The sequence below is a fragment of the Trichomycterus rosablanca genome, chromosome 27, assembly GCF_030014385.1.
Source record: "Trichomycterus rosablanca isolate fTriRos1 chromosome 27, fTriRos1.hap1, whole genome shotgun sequence".
Classification (NCBI taxonomy): Eukaryota; Metazoa; Chordata; class Actinopteri; order Siluriformes; family Trichomycteridae; genus Trichomycterus; species Trichomycterus rosablanca.
This window is the reverse complement of record NC_086014.1, coordinates 9,081,960-9,095,967: the sequence shown is the minus strand read 5'-3', so window position 1 is coordinate 9,095,967 and position 14,008 is coordinate 9,081,960. Positions and strand designations below refer to the sequence as shown.

Sequence of the window (14,008 nt, the reverse complement as noted above, 5' to 3'; positions counted from 1 at the left end):
CACCCAGGAATCAAACGCAGGACCTTCTCGCTGTGAGGTGACTGCTACCCACCGAGCCACCCTAACAATAGAAAATACCTTCGACACTCACTCACTTTCTGAACCGCTTATCCACTTAGGATCGCGGGAGGGTGCTGGAGCCTATCCCAGCTTTTCAGCGGGCGCAAGGCACACAGTAACACCCTGGACGGGGCGCCAGTCCATCGCAGGGCAGACACGCATATACACAAGGCAATTCCCCACCTGGGAATCAAACGCAGGACCTTCTCGCTGTGAGGCGACAGTGCTACCCACCGAGCCACGTGCCGCCCGTTAACAAATTAGTCAATGTTACATTTTAAAACGTTACCATTTAGTATCAGATCCTCATCAGCCCCCGATTTGTTCCATGATAATAAAGGCCGTTATTTTTATTTGTGTATCTTTTCATTTTCTTGATGTGTCCGTTCAATCATCAGATTGTTCTTTTCCCTCCTCAATCAGATAATTTCTGCCAGGGTGAGTTTGTAATCACGCTGAATCTTGTGGTGTTTTTTTCTTTAGTTTTTACCTTTGTTTACTAGTAAAAAAGCATATCTACACAATGTGTATGATGAGATTAATCATTTATATTGTAGTACAGTATTGTGATATATTGGAGTCACATCGCCCAGCCCTGCTGCCAAAGGAGGGAAACGACCATAGTCTGTAGTAATAATTTTCTACACTATTGTTCATGTTCACATGCTTTTAGTCCTGCTGGATGATAGTTTGAAGTTGGATTATTTATTTACTCATAGTAGATTATAAAATGTTATGATTTTGCTGGTGTATTTTTGGTAATAAAGACTGAACTGCTACAGAACCTTATTATTATGGCTTTTTTTTAACTGGAGTGTAAACAGTGTTTACCGTATCCACATGTGTTGTACAGACCTTTCTTAAATCTAGTCCTACTTAATCTTCACATGACTCCCTAATTTAATCATGTGATTTAAGGGGTAAAATGATAATATCTATAGTATATTAAGTAGAAAATACGCGAGCAGAAGAGAACGAAACCAGCCCTTGGACGTCCGACAACACTGACTGGTTCTTTTTCTCTAGAATATACACTGATCAGCCATAACATTAAAACCACCTACTTGTTTCTACACTCACCGACTGTAGTCCATCTGTTTCTTTACATACTTTTCAGCCTGCTTTCACCCTGTTCTTCAATGGTCAGGACCCCCAGTGGACCACCACAGAGCAGGTATTATTTGGATGGCGGATCATTCTCAGCACTGCGGTTACACTGACATGGTGGTGGTGTGTTAGTGTGTGTTGTGCGGGTATGAGTGGATCAGACACAGCACCTCACTGTCACTGCTGGACTGAGAATAGTCCACCAACCAAAAACATCCAGCCAACTGCGCCCCGTAGGCAGCGTCCTGTGACCACCGATGAAGGTCTAGAAGATGACCAAGTCAAACAGCAGCAATAGATCAGCGATCGTCTATGATTTTACATCTACAAGGTGGACCAACTAGGTAGAAGTGTCTAATAGTGTGGACAGTGAGTGGACACGGTATTTAAAAACTCCAGCAGCGCTGCTGTGTCTGATCCACTCATACCAGCACAACACACACTAACACATTATGTGTCCTGGAAGAGCTAAAATTTTCCGGGACTGACTGTTAAAAAGAAGTACAATCCTGGCAAACCTGCCCTAGAAATTGCCTTAGTCCACCACTGCCTGTCTAGACCCATCACAACCCTGATCAGAATAAAGCAGTCAACTAAAATGGAAAATGGTTAATCAAAGAATGACCAAAACTAGCTTTCATACATGCTAAGAAAAAAAAATGGACAAGCACAGTGACAATGGACCCAAGGTGGTCAAGTTTTATGTCCGCCAGGTGGCAAGAACAACCAGGAGTCTGTATTTATCAGCTTAGTAGAAGAGAAGCTCAAGGCGTCCAAGGCAACCTAAGTGAATACCAAATCACTCGTTACTCCCTACCGTTGTTCACTATGTAGGGGATAAAACAACAGCGTATACACACTATCTAGCGCACTTTGTCCTTACGAAAGAGACTTTTTGCTTAACGACCGAGACATACACAGCTGAACAGCGTATTTATCAGCTTAGAACAGAAAACCATGGCGTCCAAGGCAACCTGAATGAAACACCAAATCACTCGGTATTCCCTACTGTTGTTCACTCTGTAGGGGATGAAATAACAGCCTATGCACCCTATCTAGTACACTTTGTCCTCACAACAGAGACTTTTTGCTTAACGACCGAGGACCGAGACATACACAGCTGAACGGCGTATCGTTGGGATTTAAACGGATTGCTTTTGTGTTGTTAATTTGGATGTTAAATATATACTTATTTAGGTAAATATACGCATAAATAAACCTAAAATATATTTTCGTATTCATTCCGCTGCTAACTTGCTAACGCTTAGCGTCGTGGATAAGTTTAAATAATGCAAAGATAAACAACCTCGGGTTTTTAATTCACAATGTTAAAATTATTTTTATTAAGTGTTGGGGCAATTAAAAGACCATTTTTGTCATTTTAGTAGTAATTTGGTTTTCAAATGCAACGCTTTACAAATTTAAAAGGGCATTAGTGTTGTTTTCATTGTAGTAATGAGCCAAAACATTATGACCACAGACAGTCTTCTGTTAGCCAATTCAAGTCTTTTTTTTTTTTGCCCTTTCGAGTCCTGGCTGCCCAACATCCTGGCGGCGGGCTTGCCTCTTTTTGAACACCGCGGCTGCCTGTGAGGACCACTTGTCATTTCAGAGATACATTTTAGTTCTATTTGTGTCCAATTACCCTGATTGTGTCCCTTCGCCGCAGACTGAGGACGCCTCTCAACTGACTTGCGCCCCCTCCGGTACGCGATCAGTACAGACTGCATTTTTCACCTGCACGAGTCGAGTTCATACACTAATGGACGTTGTGTACGGAGGGTCACACCCCCATCAGCGTTATTCCTCAGCCCTGTGCAGGCGCCATCAGTCAGCCAGCGGGGGCCGCAGCTGTACCGGTTATGAGGACCTATGATCCGACTCTCTACCCTCTGACCCTGAACAGTCGATCGTTGTTCATGCTGCCGCACAACCCAGTCGGAAGGGTGGAGTCGAGATTCGATGCGATGCATTTAGCATGCATTCAACCCCAACTCTGGTGCACTAGCGTACTTTACCGCTGCGCCACCTGAGCGGCCTTTGCTGCCCATATTTTATGCAGAATACCAGTCCATCACAGAGCCTCAGCCGACCGACCGATTACACAACTAGGGATTCGAATCCTGGATCGAATCTCGATTAAGTGCCACTAACATTTAATGAGTACTCCAAATAATTGTGTAAGTGTCCTGCTGTATAAGTCTTCTAACACCGAGATATATACTTATATACACTGAGATTTACTGTTGACCCCTCTGACACTCTGCATTAATCAATCTTTGGACAAGCCAGACTAGAGGGACGGCCAACTGCCGTTCTGTCCGGGGTGTGTTACTCCATTACGCTTAGTGATTGAATTTAAATCGGTACTTATTGTCTTATTCTTACTTTATTAAAGGTGCTTCTAGAGGAACTTGAAGATGCCTGAGGTGAAGTCCACGTTCAGAGAGGTTCTACCGAAACAAGGTAACTGAAATGCTGTCTGTGATTTTTGACACTTTACGTTACCCTGCAAGCTCCTTGTCTGAAAAGGTGCCCCCTAGTGGCCACAATTGGCATTGCTACTGTCTACTGGGTGAGAAAAGACCAGACTAAAAAGAGGGTGGGGTCTTAGGCGCTGTGTGAGGACGCTGGTTTGTAGCCTGAGGTGCCTGTACAGAAGTAGAGAAACGTGGAGATCAGTGCATGACTCTCCATGCGCAAGACTGCCTTCACACACGAATCCACTGAAGTGTGGGGAAATACAGTACATACCATGTAGAAGCACTTTGTAGTTCTACAATTACTGACTGTAGTCCATCTGTTTCTTTGCATGCTTTTTTAACCTGCTTTTACCCCGTTCTTCAATGGTCAGGACTCTCCCAGGACCACCACAGAGCAGGTATTATTTGAGTGGTGGATCATTCTCAGCACTGCAGTGACACTGACATGGGTGGATAAGACACAGCAATGCTGCTGGAGTTTTTAAACACCTCACTGTCACTGCTGGACTGAGAATAGTCCACCAACCAAAATCATCCAGCCAAAAGCGCCCCGTAGGCAGCGTCCTGTGACCACTGATGAAGGTCTAGAAGATGACCGACTCAAACAGCAGCAACAGATGAGCGATCGTCTCTGAATTTACATCTACAAGGTGGACCAACTAGGTAGGAGTGTCTAATAGAGTGGACAGTGAGTGGGCACGGTATTTACAAACTCCAGCAGCATTGCTGTGTCTGATCCAAGCATACCAGCACAACACTCACTGCAGAGCTGAGAATGATCCACCACCTAAATAATACCTGCTCTGTGGTGATCCTGTGGGGGTCCTGACCATTGAAGAACAGGGGGAAAGCAGGTTATAAAGGACTACAGTCAGTAATTGTAGAGCTACAAAGTGCTTCTATATGGTAAGTGGAGCTGATAAAATGGACTGTGTGTAGAAACAAGGAAGTGGTTTTAATGTTCTGGCCTCTATAGTGAAGCAAGTTTTAAAGCACGGTAGCTTCTGTGTGTGCTCACATCTGCAGGTCAGCTGTCAGTGGAGGACGTCCCCACGCTGATCCTGTGCAAACCAAAACTCCTGCCTCTGAAATCTGTGACACTGGAGAAGCTGGAGAAGATGCAGCAACAGGCCCAGGAGGTCATCAGACAACAAGAAGCGGCTAACAGTGAGCCGGAGCCTGCTCGACCCGGCACGCAGAACAGGTATCGATGTCTACATTGTACAATTGACAGTACATACTCAGCAAACTACTCAAGCTTTCATCCCTATCCCGTCCACTTCCAATCCACTGGCAGCCACAAGGCCCTAGAGTGCAACACCTCTACAACTTGATAGTACTTACAGTGTTGTTGGGATTTATCGCTTTACCTTTTTAGATTATACATGCTTAGGTTAACTAGGGGCAAATAACTCATCTGACCCCAACACTAAGCCAATGGGAATGTTAAACTTGTCTGATTGTGGACAGTGTCGCCACCGCTTATTTGTTATTGATGGGGGTTTGCATTTTCACCCAATTTTCCCCACATTTCCTTATCCAATCAAGCAATTGCACATATGCTTCCCTCTCTACTGATGCCGACCTCCACTGCTGTCTGAGGAGAGCCGTGACTAACACACGCCCCCTCCGAAACGTGTGCAGTAGCCGACTGCATCTTTCCACCTGCGCAAGGCGAGTTCATATGTGGATCAGCTTTGTGTACGGAGAGACACACCCTGATCCCATTCATCCCTCGTCTCCGTGCAGGCGATTTACATTATCTGCATTGAGCAGACGCCTTTATCCAAAGCGACTTTGACACAGTACTGTGACCGTGTACAGTCTAAGCAATTGAGGGTTAAGGGGCTTGCTCAAGGTGGTGGGGCTTGAACCAGTGACCTTCTGATTACTAGTCCAGTACTTTAACCACTAGGCTACAACGTCCCCAATCATTGTTCGTGTAGGCGACCCTAAAAGCTTGGGGTTTTTTTTAGGGGACCTGAACTTGCTTAGTAATTACCCTTGTGCCACACCCTGTTTGTTTATATCTTCATGGGATTCATACAGATCTTCATAAACGTTTCCATTGTAATGCACGTGGCTCATGCTATTAGATGCAGTCAAACTTACAATCACTAACAAGGATATTGGAGGCCACGCGGCTAAGATTGTAGAGCTTTCAGTACCACCAAATTCAAGTTGTCTCAATTTAAAATTGAATTACATGTGGCTGTCATACTAGCCGGGTTTAAATCCCAGCATCGAGATCGGCCGACCAGGCGTCTACACACACGACTGGTTTCGTCTGAGTGGGATAGCTGAAGCCTTGCAATGTACTGGTGTCCAGTGAAACCAGACCATGCGACCCTCACCAGCATAATGTGGTTGATTTTTTTTATACCCAAGTCATCATCATTAGGCAAGATTACATTTTCCATCCTCTTTCCAATCTGAATCTTCTTTTTTTGCCACAGGTGTGTGGGCGAGACTGTGCTCCAGTAAGTCCCTACTTATTCCATGTGTGAGATTTATTGGACCATCAGTACCACCACAGTGCAGTTTTCCTCCAAGTGACAGTTACCTGGAAAGGTCTACAAAGCTGAATGAAGTCCCACCCCCATTATTAGCAGTCACGCTGTTAAGTCCATAAAGTTCTTAAGACTGTAATGTGAGGATTTGGATCAGACCAGCCGTCTGCATGCGGAGATGTAGCAACAAGCCATCCAATTCTTAGTATAGTACTCCAGGGTTAGCATTCAGCACAGGGTGCTTATTTATCTGCTCTGTAAAACTGAGACAGGAAGTCACTATACTGGTTTAGCGGGTACAGGACAAGGACTCAAGACCAAGCTAATTTGTTAAATCAGGTTGTGTTGTACTGAAAATAAAGGCAATGCAGTACAATGCAGTTGTCGTCCAGTCTTGTGTATTAGTAACAAGTAAAAGAAGAACCACACATCCTTCAATGGCACTGGCAGGATGTCACCGTGCCCATTTCACTGGGCTGATGCAAAGGTTTGTCTCCTGTCTGCTGTCCTGCCCCCTGTCTTCCCACTGCCACCATATTGCTGCTCTCCCTAGCCGAAGGCGTCCTGTTAATATCACTCCAAGAGCACTACATGCAGTCCTAAAAGAGTTGGAAACCCAATACCTATTAAAGACTACAAACTGCAACAACCTTTCACTATTGTTCATGTGTCCACCATGGAGGAAGCCGCTACTATGCTACTATACTACTATATTTTTTTATATAGCACAAATTAGGGCTGCACGATATTTCGTTTCAGCGATGTGTGCATGCGCGATAGTCACATCGCAGGACGTGCGATGTTACTTAATGCAAATTAAATCAAATTCGTCATGCTAAAACTTTTTTGCTGCTCGACACAAAACGAAAATTCACACCGTTCTCATTTTCCATGACATATCTACCAGTGTGTTCGAAAACCTAGTGAGCTGCCTTGCTGTACTACCTACATAGGCAGCTGCCACAGTAGAGAGGATCCTAATAAGTCAATGACTTAGAAGGCAGGTTATTGGAACGCGCCCGATTCCATCGGGTTTCGTGTTTAGCATTTCGCATCTTGCCATTAAAACCAATGGAATGAGGTGGGACGGCGCTAACATGTCAACATATCTCGATTCGTGTACAGAAAACTGTTACATTTGCTGACAAGCCCAAACTTGCAAAGAAAAACACTCGTTAAAAATTAATAATTATTTATTTACGTTTGAGAGAAGAGATGCCGCAGTGTATTCTGGGATTGACTTCATCCTTAAGGACGCTTTCGAGTCTCACTCGTTCTGCCTCAGCATTGTGCTTAGTAACTAAGGCATCTAAGTAACTAAGAAATCTGGGATTTCGAACAGGTGTATAGCTGCTCTTTTGTTTGTATAGTTTTTTAAAATAATGTTTACTACTTGAAGAGGTTTTGATTGTGAAATAAAATATTAAATGACCAATTTTGTCAATCCTGTTAATTCCCTCATGTGATATTGAAGCTTTCTTAGTTTAATGCTCAGTTTCAACCGAGTACAAAGATGTAGCTTGTCATAATCTTTTGTATCCCTTGTAGGCACCACCCTTTTTCACAGATGAGTTATTATTTAGAGTAAGATACATGCATTATTAATATTATTAATAATGTGGTGAAAATTCCAGCATTTTTTTAATATCGCAATATAATCGCAGGGAAAAAAAATATCGCAATGTCAGTTTTTTCCAATATCGTGCAGCCCTAGCACAAATGCACAACAATATATTGTATAATGCACAATTTAATAGATTGTAGGAAAAAAGAACATGGCACACCAACATCAGAACCTTTGCTGCTTAGGGTCTGGACGCCTTGTGATCATTGAGGGAACAATGAATTCAAATGTGTATCAAAACAAGAGCTGAAGGAAGGGACACTGTGTGATGCAACAAGACAATGACCCAAAGCATGTAAGTAAATACACCCATCAGCCATAACATTAAAACCACCTTCTGGTTTCTACACTCACTGTCCATTTTATCAGCTCCACTTACCATATAGAAGCACTTTGTAGTTCTACAATTACTGACTGTAGTCCGTCTATTTCCCTACATACTGTTTTAACCTGCTTTCACCCTGTTCTTCAATGGTCGGGATACCACTACAGAGCAGGTATTATTTGGGTGGTGGATCATTCTCAGCACTGCAGTGACCCGGACATGTTGGTGGATCAGACACAGCAGCGCTGCTGGAGTTTTTAAATACCGTGTCCACTCACTGTCCACTCTATTAGACACTCCTACCTAGTTGGTCCACCTTTTAGATGTAAAGTCAGAGACGATCACTCATCTATTGCTGCCGTTTGAGTTGGTCATCATCTAGACCTTCATCAGTGGTCACAGGACGCTGCCCACGGGGCGCTGACAGTGAGGTGTTTTTATAAACCACCATGTGAGTGTAACTGCAGTGCTGAGACTGATCCACCACCTAAATAATACCTGCTCTGTTGTGGTCGTGACCATTGAAGAACAGGGTGAAAAGCAGGCTGAAAAATTATGTAGAGAAACAGATGGACTACAGTCCAGAGAGTGCTTTGGACCTCAAACTGGCGTGAAGGTTTACCTTAAACATGACAACGACCCGAAGCACACAGCCAAGGAAACGAATGAGTGGCTTCAGAGAAAGTCAACTGAGTGAATGTCCTTGAGTGGCCCGGCCAGAGCCCAGACCTGGTTAATCAGTGACATTAATAAATTATGAATACAACAGTTTTTCTTTTACATTTTATTTATAACTTGTTACTGTATAAATAGTCAGTAATCGTCTTATAAAAATTAATGTACAAACATTTTTTAAGTGTGCATAACAGTTGCATCTTTGTCCAGGTTGGAGGAAGAAAAAACAAAAAAACAAAAACAGAACCTCCTACATTCATCCGGATGGTGAGGTTTCATTCTGCTGGAATACGGGAGACAATGTCCACAGTCGAGCAAGCTTTACAACCCGTGTTGAAGTTCTAGATGTGCTGAAATGAAGTCTTTTTTTCTGCTTGGTCTTGACATGAAAATGTGAAGGGGAAAGATCAAAAGTTATATTAAATTAAATTAAGATTTCTTCATTTACTATTTACATATTAAACAGCATATGCAAAGTTCTATATTTTACAGAATAGGTTAAACCCCTGGATAGTGCTTCTCTGACGATGGTAAAACATGATCTTATACGGGTGGACGTCTGAGACAGCGCTTTTATTCCGATTTCACATGATAAGCGTTTTGGGCGCATGATGCTGGGCGCATATTCTCACTTACTGCGGCATTTACGCTTTCTGCTGGCTTTGCCACTGTGCAACAGAATTAAAATAACACAGTATCGACAGTTTATTCACATTCCGCAGTTCTGTATGAGATGTATTTCAGTTTCTACAAGAACGCCCTGGCAATGTTCGTCATAGAGACGCAAGAAGATAAAAAAACAAAACAGTAAAGTAATAAAAAGAGCTACGGAGCCACTACAAGCAATTCCAGGATTATGAATTTAAAACGTTAAATGCATTTAAAATGCAAATCCAGTCTCCGTTTGTGTTTCTCCATGTCTGTGCTTCGGTCCTGCATACATCATTTAAACAAATGTCTCACTGGCAGTGCTCTGAAATGGTGAGAAGCAGCCCCGGTTCTGGACTGCTTTGCTTGGGGGGGCAGTAAAACCTAATGAGGGGGCATGTTGATAGTCATGTTTTTGAAGCCAGAAATATATTCAAGGCTTGATTTGTGCATGAATGATGACAGCCAAGCTATTGATACTGGCTTAAAGTGATGTATGAGGTAAAGAAATAAAAATCCATGTTTTCGAACTTAAACTTAAAACCCAATGATTAAAAAATACATGTTGATTATGTAAATGGAGAAAAAAGATTATCTAATTGTATTTCATTTTAATACGCCCCTTTAATTAAATTGCCATTACTAATAGAACAACTCTATTTCTTGAAAGGCTTTAATACAAATTTAAGTCAAAGCTGACAAATGTACCTACACACAGACTGAGAATATTCAAACGTGGAAATAGGAATGAGTGAGAATATTTATATTATTGGGAAATTAAAATATAAAGAAAACAAAAGAATACTAATTCTGTAAAAAAAAAGTGTTTACCAGTATACCTGCCTCTCGCTCACACTAACAGAACATATACTGCCGAACTGAACTGTTTGGGGCAGTCTGCCGATTTTTATATGACTCAAAGAGCCAATCAGGAATAAGCAAGGAAATATCTTCACACTGTAAAACAAAATGCATTTTTGTGATTGGTTCAGAGATAATTTTAAAAATAGCCGTTGCTTGCATTGTGCTTGGGGGGGCAAAGACACAATTTGGGGGGGCAATGCCCCCCCTCAGCCCCCCCCTAGCGCCGGCCCTGGTGAGAAGCAAACCAAATACTAGTTTGAGCTCAGCAACAAGCAGTAAAAACCATGCGGCATAGCGGCAGGTCTGCACGGTGAAAAACGATCTATTGTAGTGGCCTCACACCATACAGTAGTGTTCAAAAAAATAGCAGTGACTTTAAAAAAGTGAATAAAGCACAAAATCATTATAATAACTTTTATTTCCATAAATGCAAACGCACTGAAAATACTACACTTTCAATTCTAAATCAAAACATTAACTAAATGTAGCCAGTTTGTGTTAATCCTTTACAGAAAGTTAAGAAAAATGAATATTAGGCTGTTCAAAAAAATAGCAGTGCCAGCATTTTTCTTTAAAAACTCAAAAAATGTATCTATAAACTGAAAATGTTTGAGGTTTCACTTTAAATTACTGAACTAATATTTAGTGGCATAACAATTGTTTCCGAGATCTGTGTTACATGGAGTCGACCAACTTCTGGCACCTCTGAACAGGTATTCCAGTCCAGGATGATTACACTACATTCCACAGTTCTTCTGCAATTTTGGGTTTTGCCTCAAAAAAACGTGTTTCAGATATCAGCCCACAAGTTCTCTATGGGATTGAGGTCAGGGGATTGGGCTGGCCACTCTATTACCTTAATCTTGTTTGTCTGTAACCAAGATGTTTTGGGTCATTGTCATGTTGAAACACCCATTTTAAGGACATTTCTTCTTCGACATAGGGCAACATGATCTCCTCAAGTATTCTGATATATTTAAACTGATCCATGATCCCTTGTATGTGATAAATAGGTGTAACACCATGGTATGAGAAACATCCCCATATCATCATTTGTACCACCATGCTTTACTGTCTTCACAGTGCACTTTGGCTTGAATTCAGTGCTCGAGGGTCGTCTGACATACTGTCTATGGCCACTAGACCCAAAAAGAACAATTTTGCTTTCATCAGTCCACAAATGTTGAGCCATTTCTCTTTGGACCAGTTAATGTGTTCCTTGGCAAATTTGAACCCATTCAGGACGTCTTTTTCTTATCAACGGGACTTTGCAAGGAGTTCTTGCTGGTAAATTGGCTTCACTTAATCATCTTCTGTACTCACTGGTAACTTCAGATGTTCCTTGATCTTTCTGGTGGTGATCATTGGCTGAGCCTTTGCCATTCTGGCTATTCTCTGATCCATTCGAACAGTAGCTTCCACGCTTCCTTTTGCGTCTTTCAGGTTTTGGTTGTCACTTTAAGGCATTTGAGATCATTTTAGCTGAGCAGCCTAGAATTTGCTGCACTTCTCTGTATGTTTTTCCCTCTACAATCAACTTTTTAATCAAAGTACGCTGTTCATCAGAACAATGTCTGGAACAACCCATTTTACCCAGTATTTCAAAAGGAAATGTGCTATGACCAAGCTGTGCAACATTTGCCACCCTCCTACATTAAATAAGGGCCAAAATTGACACCCGTTCTTCTGCAGAATGAATGACTTCACCAACTGAACTCCTCACTGCTATTATTTTGAACAACCCCCTTTCAATCAATGCTTCGATTACTCAGAATGAGTGGGATGCACGTCCTAATTGTTGGGTTTGTTTTGTTTTCATTACTCTACTACACTTTCAAGTAAATTTTTTCTACTAAAAACAGTGATTTATCAAGTTAATGGTGTTGGACTGCTATTTTTTTGAACACCACTGTAGGAAACGATGACACAGTAAGTGCATATGAGCTGCACAAAGGGACTTGATGGCAAAAAATACAATGAATTAGATTTATTTTGCCTGATGATGTTATTGGCAGTGATTAAGGTGTCTAAAATCCAGCAACAGATGCAATGTCACCTGGCGTGAGGTAGAAATTATGGCAAAAGCATTATAAATATATTATTTTTGTAATAGTGCATCCTACTAGTTTATCACTATTTAATATACACGCCATGCACAGTTATTAGGCACTTAGATATGTAAGCCTTTACCTTGCGTACTTGAGTGCTATTGGCCAGTCGGTCATCCAAATACAGACATGAACCCAACCACGAAGTGATGATGCGCATAGTGCATACAAGCCCCCAACGTTCTGCAGAGTTCCAAACCTTCCCTGGTATTAACATCAGTGCACTTTGAGCTTCATAGCAAGCCTTACAGCACCAAGCACAACGCCAAGCTTCGGATGGAAAGGTGTAAAGTACGTCACTACTGGACTCTGGAGTCCATCTAGCAGTCTGATGGACAAGTCCTGATTTGGTGAATGTCAGAAGAACGTTACCTGCTTGACTCTAGCTGTACCTGGTGAAGGAGGGATAAAGCAATGGGGTTGTTTTTTCTAGAACCCTTAGTTCCAGTGAAGGGAAATCTAAAAGCATCAGCATATCAAGATGTTTTGGATTGTATGCTTCCAAGTTTGTGGGTTAAGAATAGGATCTCACTAAAGCTCCTGTAGGTGTATTATGTAGATGCCGTGATACTTTTGTCCATATACGTAGTATACTGTATATAGGGGTGGTGACAAAGAACAGATAAGCTACAGTCAGTAATTGTATTTCCACAAGGTTTATCTGTATGGTAAGTATAGCTTATAAAATAATCGATGATGTACATATCAGACATGTACAGACATGTACATACACCGGTTCGAGTGTACGCTGGCGCGTGTAGCTGCCGCTGCTCCCCGGTTATTTATTTATTTTATTTTTTATTATTATTTATGATTTTTGTTCGTTATGAGCTTGTGATTTCTGAGATCTTGGACTCCAACCCAGTCCTCTACCAGAACGAATTAACTCTGTGTATTCAGTGTGTTTTAACTGGCTTACCTGTATGTGAATCACTCTGCTCTCAGACGCTACCTGCTGCTTCCTAACTCTATTTTGTCACCATGTGGAATAATGACTCAGTTGTAAGGTTTGTCCTTGTTTGGGCTGTATTGTCCATAGTTTTTCAACCATCGGCAACCTTACACCAGTACTCGGCTGCTGAACTTCTTAAGCTGCGGTTCCACCTGCCCTATATGCCACCGGTACTCCACATTCACCCGGACATTGCTCGGCCTTTTCAGCGCAGATACATCCATCGTGGGTCCCGACGGAATTTCCACATTGATGACTCGACTACCATAAACACCATCTGGTCTAAAACTCGTCGCTCTCGGAGAAATTCTGGCAGGAAAGTGGACTGTGCTGTCTTAGTCAGAGTAGCCAGGTCGGCTAACATCATTGCATCCTCGGACCGTTGTGTAGTTAATGTCGGGCTTTTCAACACTCGGTCTCTCACGGGTAAAAGCCTTCTTCTCCGGGACATCCTCCTCGACCGTAAGTTTGACTTTCTTTGTCTTACAGAGACGTGGCAACAATCCGGTGACTTCGCCCAGCTGAACGAGCTAACGCCGACTGGGTTTGTTTACATCTGTCAGCCGCGTGTCACTGGTCGTGGAGGAGGTCTCGCGATACTTTACCGTGAGCAGTTGAAAGCCTCCACTCTCACTCTACCTGTCTACCATAC

General features: G+C 42.4%; 2 protein-coding genes and 1 long non-coding RNA gene across 5 annotated transcripts in view; 2 read left to right on the top strand and 1 right to left on the bottom strand.

Annotated features, from left to right (window-relative positions):
• The first annotated feature begins 2,173 nt into the window (after nt 1-2,173).
• bbip1 (BBSome interacting protein 1) lies at nt 2,174-6,536 on the top strand. Of its 3 annotated transcripts, none has more exons than XM_062989240.1 (4): nt 2,174-2,364; nt 3,566-3,633; nt 4,677-4,854; nt 6,107-6,536. In XM_062989240.1, exons 2-4 carry the CDS (start codon nt 3,588-3,590, stop codon nt 6,132-6,134), a joined length of 252 nt encoding a protein of 83 aa, XP_062845310.1. In that variant the 5' UTR covers nt 2,174-2,364; nt 3,566-3,587; the 3' UTR covers nt 6,135-6,536. The 3 variants fall into 3 exon arrangements, with proteins under 3 accessions (XP_062845310.1, XP_062845313.1, XP_062845312.1); XM_062989243.1 differs by lacking the exon at nt 2,174-2,364 and adding an exon at nt 2,830-2,873; XM_062989242.1 differs by lacking the exon at nt 2,174-2,364 and adding an exon at nt 3,228-3,347.
• Nucleotides 6,537-7,991: 1,455 nt separating this feature from the next.
• On the top strand, nt 7,992-9,163 carry LOC134303820 (uncharacterized). Its single transcript, XR_010007706.1, has 2 exons — nt 7,992-8,079; nt 8,995-9,163. It is a non-coding gene; the product is annotated as an uncharacterized LOC134303820 (long non-coding RNA).
• The window catches only part of slx4 (SLX4 structure-specific endonuclease subunit homolog (S. cerevisiae)), a 28,039-nt gene continuing 22,909 nt past the window's right edge, over nt 8,879-14,008 (bottom strand). The window contains exon 16 of the mRNA XM_062989239.1: nt 8,879-9,163. The gene's annotated coding sequence lies outside the window, so the exon portion shown is untranslated. The remainder of the gene's footprint in view (nt 9,164-14,008) is intronic.